Here is a 24,422-nt window from a genome sequence, read left to right as displayed (position 1 = left end):
AATTGAGATTAAGGTTAGAGGAATGATTTTCTTTCATCTCTGTACCCTTGGTACCTACCACACAGTCTGGTGATAAAGGTTTGCAAAGAGGTTTGGTAACCTGAATAGAACTTTTATGAGGAAATCAACTCATGTTTCTAAGGCTGAGAAAAAAAACAACAGGATTCTAATCCCCTATCAGCCACTAGTAAACCCAGAGACAATGGGCCAGGAGACAGGTAAACTGAAGCAAGGGGGATGTAAGACTAAGACTCAGTGGAGGGGAGGTAAGCTTAGGAGAAAAGCATTTGACTCCTCTGAAATAAAGTATTAATCTATGCCTATCCTTGGAAGAAAAGCTATGACAAAACTAGACAACATATTAAAAAGCAGAGACATTACTTTGCCAACAAAGGTCCTTACAGTCAAAGCTATGGTTTTTCCAGTAGTCATGTATGCATGTGAGAGTTGGACTATAAAGAAGGCTGAGCACTGAAGAAGTGATGCTTTGGAACCATGGTGCTGGAGAAGACTCTTGAGAGTCCCTTGGACTGCAAGGAGATCAAACCAATCAATCCTAAAGGAAATCAATCCTGAATATTCAGTGGAGGAACTGATGCTGAAGCTGAAGCTCCAATACTTTGGCCACCTGATGGGAAGAGCTGACTCATTAGAAAAGACCCTGATGCTGGGAAAGATTGAAGGCGGGAGGAGAAGGGGACGACAGAGGACTAGACAGTTGGATGATATCACTGACTCATGGACATGAGTTTGAGCAAGCTCAGGGAGATGTTGATGGACAGGGAGGCCTGGCATGCTGCAGTCCATGGAATTGCAGAGTTGGACAAGACTGAGCGACTGAACAACAAGGCATCAAACCATGCAATTTATAAGACACATTGTATTTCCAGCATTTGGTCTGTTTTTGCATCAAAAGAATTAAATGATCTCTTTAACTAAGAGACAAACAACTTCAGAAGCAGGGCTGAAATTCACGACCTGCAACATCAGTTTTATAAATTTAGAAAAGCAAATCTTTTACGTTGCTTTAAAATTCTCTAAAAATATCAAATACCTGAGTTCTTGGGTAGTATAGAACTGGTCAAGAAAAACATGGTAATAAATTTAAGAGGACTAAAGAATAGAAATAAGAATCATCACAAAAACAGTAACAAAATCTAAACACAAAGAACCCTGGAAAATTTTTTGGACAGTTCTGATTTTATATTTCATACAATAAGATATGGAATGCATACCATTAAAACAATGGACATGAGAAGGCCAAGAATTAAAGTTTTATTTAAAATAATGCAGTTTTTACAAAAAAAAAAAAAAGATACTATTATCTAGATTTTGGATTTCAATTGTAATTTAATCTATTCATTAAGTAATTATTATTTTAAAATAATGCTCAGTGACAATTGTTGTTCAGTTGCTCAGTAGTGTCTGACTCTTTGTGACCCCATGGACTGCAGCCCACCAGGCTCCCCTATTTTACACCATCTCCCAGAGTTTGCTCAAATTCATGTCCATTGAAAAGATGATGCCATTCAACTATCTCATCCTGTCACCCCCTTCTCCTCCTGACCTCAATCTTTCAATCATTAAAAGATCATTAAATTATTTTTTAAAAATAATTCTCAGTGACAATAGATACTCAAAATAGCCTCTGGGAGAACCTACATTTATTATGATGCTGAAATACAATCTAATAAAATACTTGCCTCTTTGGAAAGCTTGTATTTCTCAAAAATCAAAGACTTTCTTGTTTCAGAATTACTTCTTCATCACCCAATCCATCCTAGATCCTATCATGACACATTATTAGAATAGTAGATTGAGAAGGATATCTGTACCTTGACTAGGCAAGCACTGCAGCAGTCCCAAAGAGGAAGAGCATGATTTGCAAATGAGAAAATATGTAAAGATTAAAACCAGACTGGGACTTCCCTGGTGGTCCAGTCGTTAAGACGCCACACTCCAAATGCAGGGGACACAGGTTTGATCCCTGGTCTGGGAACTAAGATACCACATGCCACAAAGCATGGGCAAACAACAACACCACCAGAGTGACATCAAAATCTGAGCCTTTAGCATAAATATAGTTGGCTCTCATTATCTCATTATCTACACTGATTATGTTCTGTAAATTTTCCACGAACAGCGAATTAAGAGAATCTGGAACTGCTGTTAGAGGAAACAAGGTTGTATTCCTACCATTCTCTGGTCACATATTTTAATTAACTGATTAATATATAACCTTGGTTTATGTGTATTTCTCTTGAAAGATGACTTATTTAATATGTAGGCTGCTGACTTATTAACAATGAAGTCTCAGCCATCAGCACTATGACTCATGTCTGAATGAGGCTTATCTAACACAGTATTTTCTCCATAATGTATATCAACAGCCCCCTACACTAAGAAACACTTAACAACACTTTGGCACTACACTTGAGGTCATTTTAAATGGGAAAATTGTCAACAAAAGGAACAAAAATGCAAGATGCATAGCACTAAATGGACTGCAAAACGGACATGCTCACAGTATGAGACCTGAAACAAAAAGAGTGTCCTTTGTCCAACCTCAGCTGGAAACATGCAGCTGGGCAACTCAGACTGCCTCCTCATGCCACACATGCATGAACATGAAAGCACTGTACTGACTCAGAGGATGCAGATGAATTTAGTGAGTAGGCACATTTTGCAAATAAGAAATCTGGAAGTAACAAGCGCTGAATGTACTAAGCCATGCTATCACAGTCCAGTGACTACTGGATAAAACATGGTGTGCAGAGTCCAGTGTGGACCAAGAATTAGTATGTCAGTTTTGTAAATTAGCTTCCCAGTCCAGTAGATTTTTAAGGTGGCATAATTAACTGGTCAGTAATCCTAACATGGCCTTCAGTTCACTTCAGTTGCTCAGTCGTGTCTGACACTTTGTGACCCTCTGGACTGTAGCACACCAGGCTTCTGTGTTTATCACCAATTCCCAGTGCTTGCTCAAACTCACATCCACCGAGTCGGTTATGCCATCCAACCATCTCATCCTCTGTCATCCCCTTCTCCTGACTGCTGCCTTCAGTCTTTCAGGGTCTTTTCCAGTGAGTCAGTCCCTTGCATCAGGTGGCCAAAGTAATGGAGTTTCAGCTTCAGCATCAGTCCTTCCAATGAATATTCAGGACTGATTTCCTTTAGGACTGACTGGTTTGATATCCTTGCAGTCCAAGGGACTCTCAAGAGTCTTCTCCAACACCACAGTTCAAAAGCATCAGTTCTTCAGCTCTCAGCTTTCTTTATAGTCCAACTCTCACATCCATACATGACTACTGGAAAAACCTTACCTTTGACTAGATGGACCTTTGTTGGCAACGTGATGTCTCTGCTTTTTAATATGCTGTCTAGGTTAGTCATAGCTTTTCTTCCAAGGACCAAAAGTCTTTTAATTTCATGGCTGCATTCACCATCTGCAGTAATTTTGGAGCCCAAGAAAAGAAAGTCTCTCACTTTTTCCATTGCTTCTCCATCTATTTGCCATGAAGTGATGGGACCAGACGCCATCATCTTAGTTTTTTGAATGTTGAGCTTTAAGCCAGCTTTTTTGCTCTCCTCTCTCATTTGCATCAAAAGGGTCTTTAGTTCCTCTTCTCTTTCTGCCATAATGGTAGACATGGCCTTACAGGCTCTAATTTGACAAAATAGCAATTATAGCTTATTGTTGAATTAAATACAATTATCTAATAAACTTTTTAAAGCATATAAAGAATGGCAATTACAACTCACTTGAAGCAAAAATACATGAATTTTATACTTTATACAGCTATCATAAAAGTATTAAGCATAAGGTGTCCTTAACGTAAGCAGCTGACAAATATTTGACTAAATAAATGTGTCAATACTGTTAAAAAGTTTCAAAACTAAAAAATTTTTTTGTTTTGTTTTCTTCAAATATTTTAATTAACTCTGTAACTCAGTATGAGAAAAATGGTACCCATGAAAAATAAGATAGTCATTTAACTGCTTTTGAAAACTTTAATTTTTCAATGAAAAAGTTCACATCTTATGACATCCTTTATGAGCCACAAGGACGTAGAACATATAGACATAGATTACCCCCAAATTATATCATTCACTTTGATTTTTCATACAGTATTTTACTAATAATGACTTTCACCTCTTTCATTTTTTAAAAGGAGATCAAAGAGAAATTTTCACACTGATGGGACTGTTTTTATTTATATAACTGACAAATGCAAATTTTTCACATAAAAAATAGTATTAAAACAAAATTCACCTTTCAGAACTAGGATACATTATACCCTACACAGTACACAGCTTTTCTTTCCAGGACGCACAACAATCAGTTTTATAGGACAAATGACAAATATGACACACCAAAGTCCAGGAAAGGTGATTTGAAAAGCATGAGGAAGGTCTAAGAACAGCTAGTAATCCTGAAACTTCTGGGAGAGACTAATACGGGCAAGAGGGCTGAAATGTTTTCTTTTGATTGAGGGAGAAAAGGAGATGGATATAGGGAAGAGTCACTGAAACAGTATTTTAATTAAAACATAAAGAAACAGACTGTTTTCACAGGTTTTCCCTTAATCTTAGAAGTAATAGGGCCATTACTTCAAATTGATTCCAAGAAAAAATACAGCACATCTATATGCCAATCTGTTCTATGGCTTTCACAGAAATGTCTTACCCTATGAGAAGGGTACTACTAGGGTAAGTAACTAGCCTAAGGCTCAGGGCTCATAAGCAGTAGAACCAGGATTCAGCTCAGGCTGAGGTGGCTCTAAGACCTGAGATTAACCTGGCCCATAATTCAAATCAATTATCACACTGTTTTTCTTACTAACATTTTAGTGTCTCTGTCCTGAAGCACACAAAGTACTAGACTTTACCTACTTGTGAATTCTCTCAAGCACATTTCAATTACCAGTCTGTTACAAAATGATATTTAAAATTTATGAAGTCATCTCTCTCAAGTAGTTTGCTTTACAATTTTGTTTACAGATAATTAAAAGGATAGTTTTTATCCAAATTCCTGTCCAAATTAAGGAAGCAAGATTGTGTATGTGTGTGTATGAAAAACACTTCTGTACTTAGTAATACTGAACAGTAGCTAAAAGGGGACTTTAAAGGTATCTTGTTTTTTATTTTTTAGTTCTTAGAGACATCAGTCAACAATTTCTCTTTGTGTTTGTGCTATGCACTGGTTGATGATTTAACTCATTCAATAGCAGGATGAGACAGTTTAGCAGTAATTCCTAGGCTCAGATAAACTCTTGACATATTAAATGTCCCTGTATGAGTGTTCAGGCAGAGGTTCTACATGACCATGTCCTGGATCAGACTTAACCATCCAGTCTAGACTGAGAAGAAGCATTCCATGTGAATCCCTGTGGCCAAGCCCTGGGATGGATTGCTGGGCCTTCCCCCCCCCCCCCCCCCCCCCCCCCCCTTCAGCCTCTTGCTGTGATGGTAAAGCCAGACAAGAGTAAAGCAGCATGCTTTAGAGGCTCTCTGTTCATACTGATTGACCCAGCTATATACCAATCCTGGACATCCAGACAACTTAGTTTAACACTGATGAAGATATCTAGTTTTTAAATAAGTATAAAATAAGCTAAAGAAGAAAGCTACAAGAAGTTTCAAGGTGGACACTGGGCAATCAGACCAACTCTCTTCATGAAGAATATTATTAGTCACTCCATCTGGTCATGTTATATCCAGCAGTAATAACTTGACTTCATCTACTAAGTCAAACCACAGCATCTCAGCCTGGTCATACTTCCAATGAAGTGTAGCCAAAACTACTTTAGTGGTTAGTTTTATGTGTTAGTTTGGCTAGGCTATAGTACCCAGTTATTTAGTCAAACACTAGCATGGGTGTTGCCATGAAGCTAATTTGTAGATGTGGTCTAACATCTACAATTAAATGGCTTTAAAGGGTACTTTTGTTGTTTAGTTGCTAGGTCATATCCAACTCTTTGTGACCCCATGGGCTATAACCCGCCAGGTTCCTCTATCCATGGGACTTCCCAGGTAAGAATACTGGAATGGGTTGCCATTTCCTTCTCCAGGGGCTCTTCCCAACCCAGGGATTGAACTCATGTCTCCTGCATTGGCAGGCAAATTTTTTACCAACAAGCCAGCCACCAGGGCAGCCAAAGTAAAGGGTAGTACCCTCAATAATATGGGAGTCTCATGTAAGTCAGTTGAAGGCCTTACGAGGAGAATCTGAGGTTTCCAGAGGAAAAAATTCTGCCTCAGGACTGTAGCATCCTCAGGACTGTAGCATCAGCTCTGGCCAAACTTCCAGCCTGTCCTACATATTTCAGACTTGCTAGCCCCACAATCATGTGAGCCAATTCCTTAAAGTAAGCCTCTTTATACAAATATTCCATTGGTCTTATTTCTCTGGAGAACTCTAACACAACTTATTGCTAGTCATATAACAATGTCTGCCATATATTTCAATTTCATAAAGATAAAAATTGCTATTGAAAAAATTTTTGAGTAGGATTTTGAAAACCTGAGAAGTATGATTAAGTATGAATTTTTCCCTGTATAACTGTTAAGATGAACAGGTACTAAATTAATAATCATTAAAATGAGAGGATTAATGCAAAATAAATTTCATTATTGAAAAATTAAGAATTGAACAATCTTTATTAGAAAAATAAAGAACTTGAAGACACTTCATAAAAGTAGCCAGCAAATAATGTAAAAATATCTAACCTCACTTGTAATAAAAAAAATACAAATAAAATTACAGTGAGACATCATTCTCAAGCTATCAAATTGGTAAAGATCTGAAAAGTAATACTTGTATTAGAGGATGGTGAAACAGATATACATACTGCTGATGGGTGTGTGAAATGGCACAATTGCTCTAGGAGATAATGTGGTACTATATATTCAAGATTTCTTAAAATGCCCACACTTTTCTACTCACTAGTTATAATTTTACAACTCTATTTCTAAGGAAACAATAAAAATATATAAAGATTTATTTTAAAAATTTACTCAGAATTATCTTCAATAGTTTACAATTATAAACCACTTATACAGGGAAATAGATAAACAAATTACGGAATATTCATACAATGGAGTATCATATAACCATTGCAGACAATACACATAGTTTTTACTTTGCATGGTAGTATGGAACTGAAAGAAATGACTGCAAGCTGAAATGATGTCGTTATTCTAATCATTGGGAAAAACTGATTTATTCTTTGACTTTCAGAAATTTTTGTCAGAACACTGAAAATTCTTTTACTATCACTTATAAATGTCTAGTGAAATGAAAGAAATAGAAAAACCAGTATTTAGTACACTGTAATTTAAAGCATTAATAATTAAAATGCTGTTTGTAAAAAATAAAACATTAAGAGTCATAAGACTAGCGCTTTTCTTCTTTGAAAGTCTTACATGATGCACATATCTTCTATGAACTGGAAAACTATCCTAAGCATTTCTAGGTTTGGATCAGATTCCAACATATCACTGGATCAAAGAGGCGACACAATACACATTTTGCTTTACACGCATGAACTAAGAGATGCACAGTGCCAGGTCATCGACACTTTGAAACGTCACAACGGGTTATGACGTGCATCTCTTACTGACATAGTGTTTTGTGGACTGAGGAGTTAGCAGTTATTTATATTTTATGCAACTACTCACAGTTAATACATATGGTAGTGGAAATCTGAATTGTGTGTTGGGAGACTCATGCTATTTAACTGAACTGTGGCAACTGAAATTTGTGTGTACTACAACATGCAAAGAGAGGGCTGCTTGTACTTCACGCAGTTTTAATGTCATGGGGAAATTAGTAAGGTATAATTAGCAAATGCTGATATAAGGGAAAAAGAAACATAGTTACAGTCTCTAAGTAAGCTGGATCTTGACTTTATCAAAAGGACTATAAAAAAGCCTGGAAGAACTTTTAATTCAACCATATTTGTTGTTGTTTAGCACTAAGTTGTGCCCAACTCTTTGGTGACCCCATGGACTGTGGCCCGCCAGGCCCCTCTGCCCATGGGATTCTCCAGGCAAGAATACTGGAGTGTGTTGCCATTTCCTTCTTCAGGGGATCTTCCCGACCCAGGGATCAAACCCACATCTCCTGCACTGGCAGGTCGACTCTTTACCATCTGAGCCACCAGGGAAGCTGAGTGCTAAGAGCTATGCTGGGGATAGCAGTGAGTAAAGTGGACAAAAATCCACGTCTTTAAGAAACTTTCAGTCTAAAAGAGAAGGAGTGAGGAGAACACAATAACAAGATAAAGATAAAGCAAAATATACAGCAAGTCAAAGGAGAGATAATGCTTTGGAGAAAAAGCAGAGAAAGAGGATTAAGAGTGATGAGAACTGGATACATTACTCAAGATGGCAGTCAGTGAAGCCTTCACTGACAAAATAACATCCAGGTGAGGAGCTGAGGGTTAGGGAGTAAAGCCTTTCAAAACCTGGGAAAAGCAAGCAGAAAAAAACAGTACCTACAGAGCCCTCAGGCAGAAATAGGCTGAGGAAGTTGTGGCTGCAGCAAGGTCAGTAGGAAGTGGAAAAGAGTAGAAGGATGCTGTCAAGAGAAAATGGGTGTTTGGGTTGGGTTGGTTAAGAAGAGTGCCACAGGGACCCCCAGAGGTCCAGTGGTTAAGACTGTGCGCCTCCAATACAGGGGACAAAGGTTCAATCCTTGGTCAGGAAACTAAGATTCCACACGCTGCTTGGCACAGTGTGTGTGTGTATATATATATATATAAATAAATATATACATACACATATTATACATACATATATACACACACGTGTGTAAGTGTGTGTGTGTGTGTGTATATATATATATACATATATAAAAGAGAGGAAGAAGAATGCCACAAACTGGTTTACATTTTATCATGATCTTTACCAAAGGGCTTCCCTGGTAGCTCATTTGGTAAAGAATACACCTGCAATGCAGGAGACCCTGGTTCGATTCCTGGGTTGGGAAGTTCCCCTGGAGAAGAGACGGGCTACCCACTCCAGTGTTCTTGGACTTCCCTTGTGGCTCAGACGGTAGAGTCCACCTGCAATGCAGGAGACCTGGGTTTGATCCCTGCATCAGGAATATCCTCTGGAGGAGGGCATGGCTACCCAAACCAGTCTTCTTGTCTGGAGACTCCCATGGACAGAGGAGACTGGTGGGCTATAGTCCGTCAGGCTGCAGAGAGTCAGACATGACTGAGCCACTAAGCACAGCACACACAGCACTGAAGGGGGAACACGGAGAGTTTTGAGATGGTTCTGTTTTGAAGTAGAAGAACAGAATCTGCTGATGGACTGGGTTCCGGATATGTGTGGAAGAGAAAGAAGACTGATTCTAGGAATTTTGGCATAAGCAAGAATGCCATGACAAGTAACTAATATGAGGAAGACTTGTGAGTTGGTCAGGCTGGAGTAGAAGACCAGGAATTTAGTTTTGGAGCTGTTAACTTTCAAATACTTATTATGCAAGGAAGTAGAGATGTCAATTAGGCAACTGAATATACAAAGTCTAAAGTTCCAGCTCAAGGTCTAGGAAGATACTTATTTGAGAGTTTAAAGTCTTAAGTCTGATGGTATCATTAAGGGAGTTAAGTACAGAAAGAAAAGAAATTGTCCCTGGCTTGAGCCCCTTATCTGTCAGAAGTCTAGGAGATGAAGAACATAAATCACTTGTCAGAAACAGGGTTAAGAAAGAAATTAATTTGAAAACACAATTTTTAGAAACTCAAATTACTGTATGACCCAGAAATTCTACTCCTAGCAATGTACCTATGATAAAGTGAAAACACAATGTCCATATCAAAACTTGTATACAAATGTTCAAAGCAGCATTATTCACAATAATATAAAAAACCAGAAACAACCCCATAATGTCTATCAACTGATAAATGGATAAACTCTGGTATGGATACAGAGTGAAATACTGTTTGGCCGTAAAAAGAATAAAGTACTAATAAGTACTACAGGTGAAATTTGAAAACACTATAAGAAAAGAAGTCAGTCATAAAAGACCATACTGTATATTCCATTTATGTGAAATGTCCAGAATAGACAAACCAATAGAGACAGAAAGCAGATTTGTACTTGAGATTAGGGAGGAATGAAGAGTACAGGATTTTTTTAGCAATGAAAATGTGATAAAATTGACTGTGTTGATGGCTGGCACAACCCTGAGTATAATGAAAAAACCATACATACACTTTAAACGGATGACTTGCATGGTAGGTGAATTATATCTCAGTAAAGCTGCTGCAATAACCAAAACCACAAACAAACAACCCCCTGCCCAATTGGAGGACTCACAAAACAGAACTGGTTACTCTTGTATACTTTATTGATGCTCACCCCAAATTTATTATGACAGTAAACTTATAAAGTGAAAGTTAACTGTAGAAAATCTACAAAGATGAACAAACTATATAAGGAAGAAAATTAAAAATCATCCATAAATCCACATCCTTTCAAACTTCAGGTGATTCCTTTTTAATCATTTCCCCCCCTGCTTACTTACATTTATTTTGGTAAAAATAAAACTGAAACCATACTATATTATATTATATGGCTATACCACGCATATCTATTCTTCTAATTTTAAGGAATTTAAAAAGTTTCTACACGTTTACTATTACAAACAGTCCTTTAGCCGAATCTCTGAATAACTCAATTTGAGAAGAACAAATTTCTAGAAATGCAATTACTTTGTTAAAATATGTGAATATTTTTTTAACTCTAAAAATACTGCCTTCCAGAAAAGCTACACCAATTTATCCTCTCATCAACAGTGCAAGGGGACACAATTTACCACAAATTGAACTAGTTCTTGTCAGTTTAAAATTTTTTACCAATGTGCATGAAAAAACATTGTCTTATTTAATTTGGGACTCATTTCTTAATAGTGATAAACTTATTTTCACATTGACGTCTTTTGTAAACTGCCAGCTTACATCCTTTTTTGCCCTTCTGGGATATTAGTCATTTTCCTACAGTTTTACTTTGAGAATGATTTTATGTATTCCTCTTTCTATCATAAATAACATTTTGTCATTTTAAGTTTGATGATGGTGGCTTTGACTTACCAAAATTTAAAGATTGATATAAATGACTCAATCTTTTCATTTATGTATAATTCTTATTCTAAAAAAGAAAATCTTTCCCCAGACTGGTGAGAAAAGTGATCATCAGACTTTCCTTCTAACAGTTTCTGTTATTTTTCTTTGCAACATTTACTAAGTATTTAACACATGAATGTAGAGTGCTAATAGTTTTACATATACTAGTTCACTGAATCCTCACAATCACCCTACAAGAGATCTTTTATCTTTCTCATAGCTTTCCAGTGAAGGGGAGATTACATTATATGACTAAGGTAACCGTTAATAAGATGCAGAACAGAAATTTAACGCTAAAGCAATATAAAAGCCATATTTGTTCCACTGTGCTCATATCCATATTAAGACATTTTAATAGAGCTATGCTTGGCTGTAGGGCTCTCTCATATTCTCATCTGAGAAACAACGACCAGTTAATAAAATATGTAACTCCTTAAGTTCAATAAATTGAAGTTTAATAGTTGCTGAAGTTATTTATAAGTCCTGGTCCACACCCTTGAATAAACTTAAATACTTTATGTTCTATGTTTTTTTACAATAATATTGTGGGTATCTCTAAGTGAAAGTATGATAAGCTTGCCACTTGGCTTTCAGACACAGACCAAGTTGGATTTATTCTGTAGAACCAGACTAACATAGATTTTATTCGTTCCACATGATAAACGAAAAAGATCTACAGAGTGACTTTCAAAGAATCCACTATAATGATAAACTTATGTAGTATTTGTAATCAATGCCCTCTCTCATTTAGTTTTTCATTTGCTCATGTAGATAAAACTGCTCACAAACTAGTGCTTAAATAAAAACACACCAGATTCTGGATAATATTCCTCCTCTCAATGAGTATTAAAAATGTCTTATTTTACTTTATTTAAATTGTTCTGTTTTCCTTATGTTATTATTGTAAGCATTCTCAAATTCTTTTGAAAATAGGCAAAGAATAAATAGTATTCATTACAATTAATGTTGCTAAGCATTCCTCTGACTGAATTTAGCAAAGTACTATGGTATAATTTTAAGTGTGCTTTTCAAAACAACATAAAATTATGTAGACTGATATTACCTAAGTTGAAAAGAACAAATTAGATGTGGAACACATATACTTTACTACAAATTGGGACTGGAACACAGCATTATATTGTAACCCCTTATTTATAAGCTTTTCTGACAAATATCACATTAAAATTTAAACAATGAATTAAGGTTAATTATGTCGAGTGGTTGAGAGCTCAGAAAATTGTGTCTAGAAAACCAGCCTTACCATAAGACTTTACATCCAATTAAATCTTGATGACTCCTTCAATCTCAAAGTCTATCTTAAAAGAAGACATTAATACTTGGCCAATTTTTAAGACTGATTTTATTTTGTTAATAGAGGAATTAAAAGTTCACACAATTATACCCTTCATATTCTGCTCTGTACATGTTAATAAAAATAAAGCAGTGCATTATGGATTTGGGCTGTATTTTATTTTGACTTTGATAATTCAACTAAAAATTTGATTTACAAAATTTACAAATGGTAATAGTTTTCCAGAGTCCTATTTAAACTTCCAGAGTCCTATTTAAACTTCCAGAGTTAAGCTATCAAGGATTCCTGGCTTTGGTTTGTTGTGGACCAAACAAAAATTGTTCTTACCTTTACACCCTGAATGAGACCATTCATGAGGAATGTGTGTTGAGGAAATGTTTCATGTAGAACCTACAAAAAGCAAACAAACATCAAGAAAAATTCTAAAGTAAATGAAAGGGAAAGATTTCTGACTCTTGTTAATGGCAGACTAGGTAACTAAACCCTGGAATGAAAAATATTAAGGAATAATGAAATATGGAAAATGTCTTGAAAGTATGAAAAGGTAATAAGATAATGAGGTAGAAATCTAAATAAAGAACCTAAAAAGGTATGCCCAGGATTCAGTTGCTTTTGCTACAAAAGCACAAACAATTTAAAGGATGTACTGCAAAGAGTTACTCAAACTTAGTTATGAACCTGCAGCCCAGATTCATGGTACGTACATGGTCCAGCTAACCTCAAACCTTAAATTCGGATTATACTGATCCAGACTGATAGCCTCTCCAGATGTTTAGAAGAAAAAAATCTGAAGTTATTTCTGAAAAGGCCATCACTCGGGCTTCACATCAACCATATATGTGCTTTCTCAAATATAATGACAAGGACATAATCAAAGGTAATCAGATACAAAAGTAAGTAAGACACCATGAACAAGAAAACAGCAAACAATACATAACAAACACTCAAAGACCTCATGTAAAGAGCATGCTTACTGTGTTACAAGACATATAAAGTAACCTTGAAACTTTGCAGCAGATTAAAAGAACAAAAGTCTAGAAGAGAAAAAACTAAATTAAAAACTCAATGGGTATGTTTAACAAGATTAAACACAGTTTAAGACAGAATAACTGAACCAAAAGATAGGTTAAAAGAAGTTATCCAGAATGCAGCAGAGACAAATAGACAGGATATAAGACAGAAAGTAAGAGACACAGAGAAGCCAATAAGAAAGTTTAACAATGTAAACTAGTCCAGTAATAACAGTGAGGCAGAGATAATATTTTAGAAGCCAGTGATTGAGAATGTAGTTCAATCAATGACAGACATCAATGAAGAGATTAAAGCAACCTATCAAATTTTAAGCAGTATAAAAAGAAATCCACATTTGCAATCAAATTAAAATTATAGAGAACCATAAAAAAATTCTTTAAAACAGAAATAACAGATTGCTTTCAAAGGAACAACAGTTAGATTATTTCTTAAGACTAACATTTTTGAACTGAGACAAGGAGTGTGCTATTCTATCATCAGGATAGTAAGAAAAATAAAACAAATGCCAACCTAAAATTGTATACCCAGTTAAAATATCCTCTGACACAAAGGCAAGTATCCACATTTTTCGATTTGGCAAAAACAAGTTTATTAACTTATAGTAATGAGTTTACTAACTTATAGACTCTGCTAATTTGACTGTGTGGATCACAATGAACTGTGGAAAATTCTGAAAGAGATGGGAATACCAGACCCCCTGACCTGCCTCTTGAGAAACTTATATGCAGGAAGAAACAGTTAGAACTGGACATGGAACAACAGACTGGTTCCAAATAGGAAAAGGAGTACGTCAAGGCTATATATTGGCACCCTGCTTATTTAACTTATATGCAGAGTACATCATGAGAAATGCTGGGCTGGAAGAAGCACAAGCTGGAATCAAGATTGCTGGGAGAAATATCAGTAACCTCAGATATGTAGATGACACCACCTTTATGGCAGAAAGTTAAGAGGAACTAAAAAGCCTCTTGATGAAAGTGAAACAGGAGAATGAAAAAGTTGGCTTAAAGCTCAACATTCATAAAACTAAGATCATGGCATCTGGTCCCATCACTTCATGGCAAATAGATGGGGAAACCGTGGCAACAGTGTTAGACTTTATTTTGGGGGGCTCCAAAATCACTGCAGATGGTGACTGCAGCCATGAAATTAAATGACGCTTACTCCTTGGAAGGAAAGTTATGAGCAACTTAGACAGCATATTAAAAAGCAGAGACATTACTTTGCCAACAAAGGTCCATCTAGTCAAGGCTGTGGTTTTTCCAGTGGTCATGCATTGATGTGAGAGTTGGACTGTGAAGAAAGCTGAATGCCGAAGAATTGATGCTTTTGAACTGTGGTGTTGGAGAAGACTTTTGAGAGTCCCTTGGACTACAAGGAGATCCAACCAGTCCTTTCTGAAGGAGATCAGTCCTGGGTGTTCTTTGGAAGGAAAGATGCTAAAGCTGAAACTCCAATACTTTGGCCACCTCATGAGAAGAGTTGATTCACTGGAAAAGACCCTGATGCTGGGAGGGATTGGGGGCAGGAGAAGGGGACGACAGAGGGTGAGATGGCTGGATGGCATCACCAACTTGATGGACGTGAGTTTGAGTGCTGCAATTCATGGGGTCACAAAGAGTTGGACACGACTGCGTGACTGAACTCAACTGAACTGAATATATTAAAAAAAATATTTTCAGGAGAAGGAAAATTATAGAGGTATAATTAAGGTTCAAGATGCAAAATAAAGATCATGGAAAATGGTATATAAATGAACAGGGATGCTACAAAACAAAAATAATGGGTCTTATAGTTTTTATTTTTATTATACAGAAGCAAAATATTTAATTGGATTTTACATAGAGCAGTGTGTACATGACCATGTAAAATGGGTAGGCTACAAAGGCCTGTTGTATAGCACACGGAACTCTGCTCAATATTATGTGCTTGCCTGCATGGTAGGGAGGTTTGAGGGAGAATGGATACATGTATATGTATGGCTGAATCCTTGCACTATTCAACTGAAACTACCACAACCCTGTTAATCAGTTGGCTATATGCCGATATCAAATGAAAAGCTTGAAGTCTGAAGTAAAGAAAAAAAAGGTTAGAGAAGGAAATGACAACCCACTCCAGTATTCTTGCCTGCTAAATCCCATGGCAGAGGAGCCTGGTGGGCTATACAGTTCAAGGGGTCAGAAAAAGGCAAACAACTCTTTATGACTAAACAACAAAAACAAAATACTTAATAATATTCATTTACCTCATTTATGCTAATATGCTGGACATCCTAAAGGAATCTTTAAGGAAATCAACCCTGAATATTCATTGGAAGGACTGATGCGGAAGCTGAAGCTCCAATACTTTGGCTACCTGATGTAAAGAGCCGACTAACTGGAAAAGACACTGATGCTGGGAAAGGTGGAAGGCAAAAGGAGAAGAGTGAGGCAGAGAATGAGACGGCTGGATAGCATTACTGATTCAATGGAAATGAACTTGGGCAACAGTGGGAGACAGTGAGAGGCAGGGAGGCCTGGCATGCTGCAGTCCATGGGGTTGCAAAGAGTTGGACATGACTTAACAACTGAACAATAACATGTTAATATTATATAAAATTAAAGATATTGATTAAGAGTAGACTTTGATAAGTTTACATGTAATGCTATAGAAACCACAAAAATAACACGAATAGAGCAGAATACTTCTAATGTAATAGAAGAAAATGGCAATGATGACCCTGTATGCAGGACAGCAAAAAAGACACAGATGTGTATAGCGGACTTTTGGACTCAGAGGGAGAGGGAGAGGGTGAGATGATTTGGGAGAATGGCATTGAAACATATGTAATATCATGTAGGAATCGAATTGCCAGTCTATGTCCGATGCAGGATATGGCATGCTTGGGGCTGGTACACGGGCATGACCCAGAGAGATGGTGTGGGGAGGGGGGTGGGAGGGGGGTTCATGTTTGGGAACGCATGTACACCCGTGGTGGATTCATGTCAATGTATGGCAAAACCAATAAAGAATTATAAAGTAAAATTAAAAATAAATAAATAAATAAATAAAATTAAAAAAAAAAGAAAGAAAAAATAGCCTAACTATTCAATGCAAATGAAGGCAAAAAGGAACAAAATGACAACTTAGAACTGCAGTACATAGAAAAAAATAATGAAGTAATTGAATTCACAAAGACTTGATATACCAGTTAAAAGGCAAAAAAAGTACAGCCTAAAACCATAATTTGAATCACAGGATTTGGAACCAAAGGATAACCACTCATACTGGGTTTGCCAAAAAATTCCTTCAGTTTTTAAGTAAAAATAAAAGACACATTTTTCATTTTGCCAAGAACTTTATTGAATAATGTATCCGCCATTTTGTTCCACTTATTTTCTGCCATTTTCCAGTCAACTTTGTAATTCGATCTTGCCTAAATTTTTATCTTTTTGAGCAAAGAACTGTCACAGGTGGCTTCTATAGTCTTTCAGGGAATTCAAATTTTTTTCCATTAAGATAATTTTGTATAGACTGAAATAAGTCAAAATTTGAAAGTGCAATGTCTGGTGAACACAGTGGATGAATCAGAACTTCCCAGCCAAGTTATAACAATTTTTGCCTGGTCATCAAAGAAACATGCATTATTCTGATGGAAGATTAAGCATTTTCTGTTGACTAATTTTGGATGCTTTTCATTGTGTACTTTCAGTTGGTCTCAATGGGCGCAGTACTTGCTAGAATTAATTGTCTGGTTTTCCATATAGAGTCCATAATAAAGGACTTCCTACCAATCCCGCCACATACATGACATCACCTTCTTTGGATGAAGGAAGACCAGCCTTCAGTATGGTTGGTGGTGGTTCATTTCATTTGCCCAGCAATCTTTTCCATTTCACATTATTGTACAGTTTCCACTTTTCATTGTCCATCACAATTTTAAAAACTGGTACATTTTTGTTACATTTAAGTTAAGAATCCAGTGTGAAAATATAGTCAAGAAGGGTTTTTCTTTTGCTTAACTTGTGTGGAACCCAAACATCAAAGTGACTGACATAACCAAGCTGGTGCAAATGATTTTCAATGCCTGGTTTTGGATATTGAGTATGTTGGCTCTCTCCCACGTGGTATAACATTGACTTTACTATCCAGCAAGAAATCTCCAGTATGAAACTTGGCAAGCTACTTTTGATACATTCAACAGTCACAGCACCTTTTCCATATACTGCTCTTTTTTCTGTGTTTCAGTTCTGTTTTTACCTTTCTTGAAATAGTAAAGCATAATGTGTCCAAAAAATGTTGCTTTTTTCCTTCCACCTTCAATATTAAAATGGCTACAAAAAAATTCATCAATTTTGATGTTTTTTTTTCAAAAATTCATGCTGCTATGACAACCATCACAATACAATTTTACAAAACTTTCTAATGAAGTTAAAAGCAACTAAATGGAACTAGATAAAAATGGATAAACTGAACTTTTGCATAAACTAAGATCCCATAATGTTTAACCAGAAAAGGAAAATCAAGCACATGAGCATCAAGACATGTACAGAATGTTTATAGCAGCATTGTATAAACAATGGAAAAACTAGAAACAAATATTCATAAATTGCACTAACAGTGCACAATAGAAAAAAGGAAGCCCCAGAAGACAACATGAATGTTATACATTATGCCCTTTTTAGAAGTTCAAAAATAACCAGAATCAAATAACACAGACACATCCGTGTATTTATATATACAATAATGTGATCTAAATCTAGAAAGTAATCAAGCAAATGACAAAAAAAATTCAGAATTGTAGTTAACTTTGTGGATGAGGAGTAGGGAAAGAGATAGGCAAAGAGGACACAGAAATAAATTGTTATTGGGTTATGCACGGGTTCACCGGTATTCAACACATCCTTAAAAACTATGCTGCAGCAATAAATTTTAAAAACAAAATAAAGAAGGATAAAACAAATGGGGGATGAATGTTTAATTAAATGTTTCATTCCATGAGTGAAACAAATCTATGTATCATGAAGACAGTTATGACTAATCTATTTCTATGCACCTGAAATCATATGAATTACAAAAACAGAGGGAAGGAAAGAGTGACTAGCCTCTAACTTTAGAAAGTTTATCTCCACAGATTTTTCAAAAAATGAAATTAAGATGTATCCATAGAAATGATTTCAAATCTATCCCTTAATAACATAATTTTTATAGGTTAGAAAAGATTTGCCATCGAGGTAGTGGCATTTGAACTCTACTCACTGTACTGAAAAACAAACAAACAAAAAAAAAAAAAAAAAAGAAAAGATAAAGGACAACAAATAACTCAAGTGCAAAATAAATTTTCAGAAAAATCTTTCCTAATAACAAATTTCATAGAATAGAGATACAGAAATCTTCAAAGGGAATACTAATCAATATTAGAACTGTTTAATGATTTATCATATGCATCACAGAAATATGGTAAAATAGCAAAACATAACAGTCAGTATATTTTGAAAAAATGTTTCTCTGATCCCTGGTGTGTCAAAAATATTTTCTGATAAGAAAAATGTTTCTCTTATCCAGTCTTTTAGCCCCACTTTTTCCCTATTACACACTGTCAGACCAAGGCTGAGACCTTAACAGGTATTTTTCAAACTCCCCTTGTCTATGGGTTTCAGGGGAGCACTGGTGAACACTACACCAGTAACTCCAGGACTGCCTTCACTCTGTCAAAGGGACAGTAATTCTGTTCATCTCTGCTGCCTCCAGCTTAATCCTTACCTTGCAGACCTCTGGTGTCCCCTAAAACAGTTCTACATTCAAGATAATCCAAATATGCATTCATTTATGCAGGTAATGTATCTAGCATAAAGAAATTAAATCTTTAATTTGGCAAGACCATATCCATGTCAATCTTAAAGGAAATCAACTCTAAATATTCATTGGAAGGACTGATGCTAAAGTTTAAACTCCGATACTTTGGCCACTTGATACAAAGAGCTGACTCACTGACAAAGACTGATGCTGGGAAAGACTGAGGGCAAGAAAAGGGGGCGAAAGAAGATGAGATGGTTGGATGGTATCACCGACTCAATGGACATGAGTGTGTGCAAAACTGAAGGACAGGGAAGCCTGGTGTGCTGCAGTTCATGGCGTTCCAAAGAGCTGGACACAAATGAGAAACCAACAACATATCCATGTATGAATGACAGAACATGGATTTACTGAACTGCACATTAGAATATATAGTTCTACAGGAATTAGATACAGGAGATCAGCCCTGGGATTTCTCTGGAAGGAATGATGCTAACGCTGAAACTCCAGTAATTTGGCCACCTCATGCAAAGAGTTGACTCATTGGAAAATACTCTGATGCTGGGAGGGATTGGGGGCAGGAGGAGAAGGGGATGACAGAGGATGAGATGGCTGGATGGCATCACTGACTCGATGGATGTGAGCCTGAGTGAACTCTGGGAATTGGTGATAGACAGGGAGGCCTGGTGTGCTGCCATTCATGGGGTCGCAAATAGTGGGGCACGACTGAGCGACTGAATTGAACTGAGCAGCAGGTATGGCAGGGCAATGGAATGTCTGGCAGTATGAGAAACTGTTTCTGGGTAATAAAGCAATGATGCAGGCAGTTCTTCTAAAATTTTTTAATATGTGCTTTTTAAAACTTTCCTACTTTTTCCTATTAAAAAAAGATAATGAAATAGTAAAGTTTTATTAAAGAAATAAGTAAAACAAAACAAGTCAATAATTTATTTTCTACTAAGCTAACGACTAAACCTTTATAAAATAAAGCAGCTACAAAGAAAATAGAAAACTTTTCCAAACTTTTCAAATTCAAAAAAATTTTCAGTATATAAATAATTACACTACAAAAGACAGTAACTGTTATCAAAACAAACCTAATGCTAGGACTTTTCTGGTGGTCCAGTGGTTGAGAATCCACCTGCCAATGCAGGGGACATGGGTTTGATGCCTGATCCAGGAGATTCCACATGCTGTCAGGAAACTAAACCTGTGTGCCACAGCTACTGAAGCCTGCATGCTCTAGAGCCCATGCTCTGCAACAAGAGATGCTGCTGCAATGAGAAGCTGGCAGGCTGCAACTAGAAAAAGCCTGCATAGCAACAAAGACTCAGCTCAGCAAAATAATAATAATTTTAATTCATTAATTTTTTAAAAGTATACTGACTTTCAGGTCAACATGGTGGAGTAGAAAGATCAGCATGCAACTCCTGTGAGAGCACCAAAATTGCAACTAGCTGTTAAAAACCATCGACAGGAGAACACTGGAACCCACCAAAAAAAAGATACCCCATGTCTAAAGACAAAGAAAAAGCCACAAGGAGATGCCAGGAAGGGCTCAGTCGTGTTAAAATCAAATCCTATACCTGTCAGGAGGGTGACCCACAAACTGGCGACTGTAATACCAAGGAAGTTCTCCCACTGTTGTGAAGGTTCAGAACTCCGCATCAGTCTTCCCAGCCTGGGATCTGGCAAAGGAACTGGGAATCCCCAGGGAGTCTGACTTTGAAGACCAGCAGGATTTGATTACAGGGCTTCCACAGGACTGGGGAAAACAGACTCCACTCATAGAGGGCAGAAACAAAACCTTGTGTGCACCAAGACCTAGGGGAAAGGAGCAGTGACCCCACTGGAGGCTGAACCAGAGCTACCTGCTAGTGGTGGAGGGCCTCCTGTTGAGGCGTGGGTCAGCAGGGACTCACCGTGGGAATGGGGGCACTGGCAGCAGCAGTCCTGGAAATGGACCCTTGGTATAAGTCCTCCTGGAGGTTGCCACTAACCCTACCAAAGAGGTGGCTAGCCTCAGGCTAAAAAACAAACAGGGAAGGAGCACAACTCCACCACCCATCAGCAGACAACTGGATTAAAGTTTTATTGAGCATGGCCCTGCCCACCATTGCAAGACCCAGTTTTCCCCACCAGTCTATCCCATCAGGAAGCTTACACAAGCCTCTTAGCCAACTCCATTAGAGGGCAGACCGAAGAAGCAAGAATAACCACAACTCTACAGCTGCTAGAAGAAAAACCACATTATAGAAAGTAATCAGCATGAAAAAGCAGAAAAGTTATGTCCCAGATTAAGGGACAAGATAAAACACCAGGAAAACAACTAAATGAAGATAGGCAAGGAGGCCTGGAGTGCTGTAGTCCATGGGGTCACAAAGAGTCTGACATGACTGAGCAACCGAACTGAACCTTCCAGAGAGAGAATTGAGAATAATGATAGTGAAGATCATCCAGGATCTTGGGAAAACAATGGAGAAGATACAGGAAGTGTTTGCCAAAGACCTGGAAGAACTGAAGAACAAAATAACAGATGAACAATAAACTAGAAGGAACCAATAGCCAAATAATGGAGGTAGGAAAATGGATTGATGACCTGGAGGACAGAATGGTCAAAATCACTGCCACAGAACAGACTACAGAAGAAAGAATGAAGAGACCTCTGGGACAACAATAAACACACCAACATTCACATTATAGGTGTCCCAGAAGGAGAAGAGAGAGAGAAAGGACCCAAGAAAATATTTGAAGAAATATTAGCTGCAAACTTTCTTAACATGAGAAAGGAAATCGTCAAGTCCAGGCAGCACACAGAGTCTAAGGCAGGATAAACCCAAGGAGGAAAACACACACAGCAATCAATATGACAAAAATTAAAAACAAAGATAAAATATTAAAAGCCAACAAGGGTAAAATGACAAAGAACATACAAGGGAACTTGCACAAGGTTATAAGCTAGTTTCTCAATAGAAACTGTACAAGCTAGAAGGGAAGGGCATGATATATTTAAAGTGATGAAAGAGAAGGACCTACAATCAAGAATACTCTACCCAGCAAGACTCTTATTCAGATTAGTGATCACACCATCATGATTATCTGGGTCATGAAGATCTTTTTTGTACAGTTCTCCTGTGTATTCTTGCCACCTCTTCTTAATATCTTCTGCTTCTGTTAGGTCCAGACCATTTCTGTCCTTTATCGAGCCCATCTTTGCATGAAATGTTCCCTTGGTATCTCTAATTTTCTTGAAGAGATCTCTAGTCTTTTCTATTCTGTTGTTTTCCTCTATTTCTTTGCATTGAGAAGGCTTTTTTTAACTCTCCTTGCTATTCTTTGGAACTCTGCGTTCAAATGGGTATATCTTTCCTTTTCTCCTTTGCTTTTCACTTCTCTTCTTTTCATAGCTATTTGTAAGGCCTCCTCAGACAGCCATTTTGCTCTTTTGCATTTCTTTTCCATGGGGATGGTCTTGATCCCTGTCTCCTGTACAATGTCACGAACCTCCATCCATAGTTCATCAGGCACTCTATCAGATCTAGTCCCTTAAATGTATTTCTCACTTCCACTGTATAATCATAAAGGATTTGATTTAGGTCATACCTGAATGGTCTAGTGGTTTTCCCTACTTTCTTCAATTTAAGTCTGAATTTGGCAATAAAGTGTTCATGTTCTGAGCCACAGTCAGCTCTCGGTCTTCTTTTTGCTGACTGTATAGAGCTTCTCCATCTTCAGCTACAAAGAATATAATCAATCTGATTTCAGTGTTGACCATCTAGTGATGTCCATGTGTAGAGTCTTCTCTTGTGTTGTTGGAAGAAAGTGTTTGCTATGACCAGTGCATTCTCTTGGCAAAACTCTATTAGCCTTTGCCCTGCTTCATTCCGTACTCCAAGGCCAACTTTGCCTGTTACTCCAGGTGTTTCTTGACTTCCTACTTTTGCATTCCAGTCCCCTATAATGAAAAGGACATCTTTTTTGGGTGTTAGTTCTAAAAGGTCTTATAGGTCTTCATAGAACCGTTCAGCTTCTTCAGCGTTACTGGTTGGGGCATAGGCTTGGATTATCGTGATATTGAATGGTTTGCCTCAGAACGAACAGAGGTCATTCTGTCGTTTTTGACATTGCATCAAATTCTGCATTTCAGACTCTTTTGTTGACCATGATGACTATGCTATTTCTTCTAAGGGATCCCTGCCCATAGAAGTAGATATAATGGTCATCTGAGTTAAATCCACCCATTCCAGTCCATTTTAGTTCACTGATTCCTAGAAGGTCGATGTTCACTCTTGCCATCTCCCATTTGACCACTTCCAATTTGCCTTGATTCATGGACCTGACATTCCAGATTCCTATGCAATATTGCTCTTTACAGCATTGGACCTTGCTTCTATCACCAGTCACATCCACAGCTGGGTATTGTTTTTGCTTTGGCTCCATCCCTTCATTCTTTCTGGATTTATTTCTCCACTCATCTCCAGTAGCATATTGGGCACTTACCAACCTGGGGAGTTCCTCTTTCAGTATCCTATCATTTTGCCTTTCATACTGTTCATGGGGTTCTCAAGCAAGAATACTGAAGTGGTTTGCCATTCCCTTCTCCAGTGGACCACATTCTGTCAGACCTCTCCACCATGACCCATCTGTCTCTGGTGGCCCCACACAGCATGGCTTAGTTTCATTTAGTTAGACAAGGCTTGGTCCGTGTTATCAGATTGGCTATTTTTCTGTGATTATGGTTTCAGTGTGTCTGCCCTCTGATTCCCTCTCGCAACACCTACCATCTTACTTGGGTTTCTCTTACCATGGACATGGGGTATCTCTTCACGGCTGCTCCAGCAAAGCGCAGCCGCTGCTCCTTACCTTGGAAGACGGGTATCTCCCATCACAGGGGACTGGAATGCAAAAGTTGGAAGTCAAGAGATACCTGGATAAACAGCCAAGTTTGTCCTCGGAGTACAAAATGAAGCAGGGCAAAGGCTAATAGAGTTTTGCCAAGAGAATGCACTAGTCATAGCAAACACTCTCTTCCAACAACACAAGACAAGACTATATACATGGACATCACCAGATGATCAATACAAAATCAGACTGATTATATTCTTTGTAGCTGAAGATGGAGAAGCTCTATACAGTCAGCAAAAAGAAGACCAGGAGCTGACTGTGGC

The 24,422-nt window shown here is 37.4% G+C and overlaps 1 protein-coding gene across 2 annotated transcripts in view; it reads right to left on the bottom strand.

Annotated features, from left to right (window-relative positions):
- The window catches only part of MFSD14B (major facilitator superfamily domain containing 14B), a 123,416-nt gene that overhangs the window by 35,943 nt on the left and 63,051 nt on the right, over positions 1 to 24,422 (bottom strand). For both annotated transcript variants that reach the window (XM_040227190.1, XM_040227253.1), the window contains one exon: positions 12,775 to 12,837. In XM_040227190.1, the coding sequence (XP_040083124.1) occupies positions 12,775 to 12,837 (63 nt within the window). The remainder of the gene's footprint in view (positions 1 to 12,774; positions 12,838 to 24,422) is intronic.

The sequence above is a fragment of the Oryx dammah genome, unplaced genomic scaffold (genome assembly GCF_014754425.2).
Source record: "Oryx dammah isolate SB20612 unplaced genomic scaffold, SCBI_Odam_1.1 HiC_scaffold_1, whole genome shotgun sequence".
In the NCBI taxonomy this organism is placed as follows: Eukaryota; Metazoa; Chordata; class Mammalia; order Artiodactyla; family Bovidae; genus Oryx; species Oryx dammah.
Note: the sequence above shows the minus strand (reverse complement) of the source record. Positions and strands in the feature narration are given on the sequence as shown.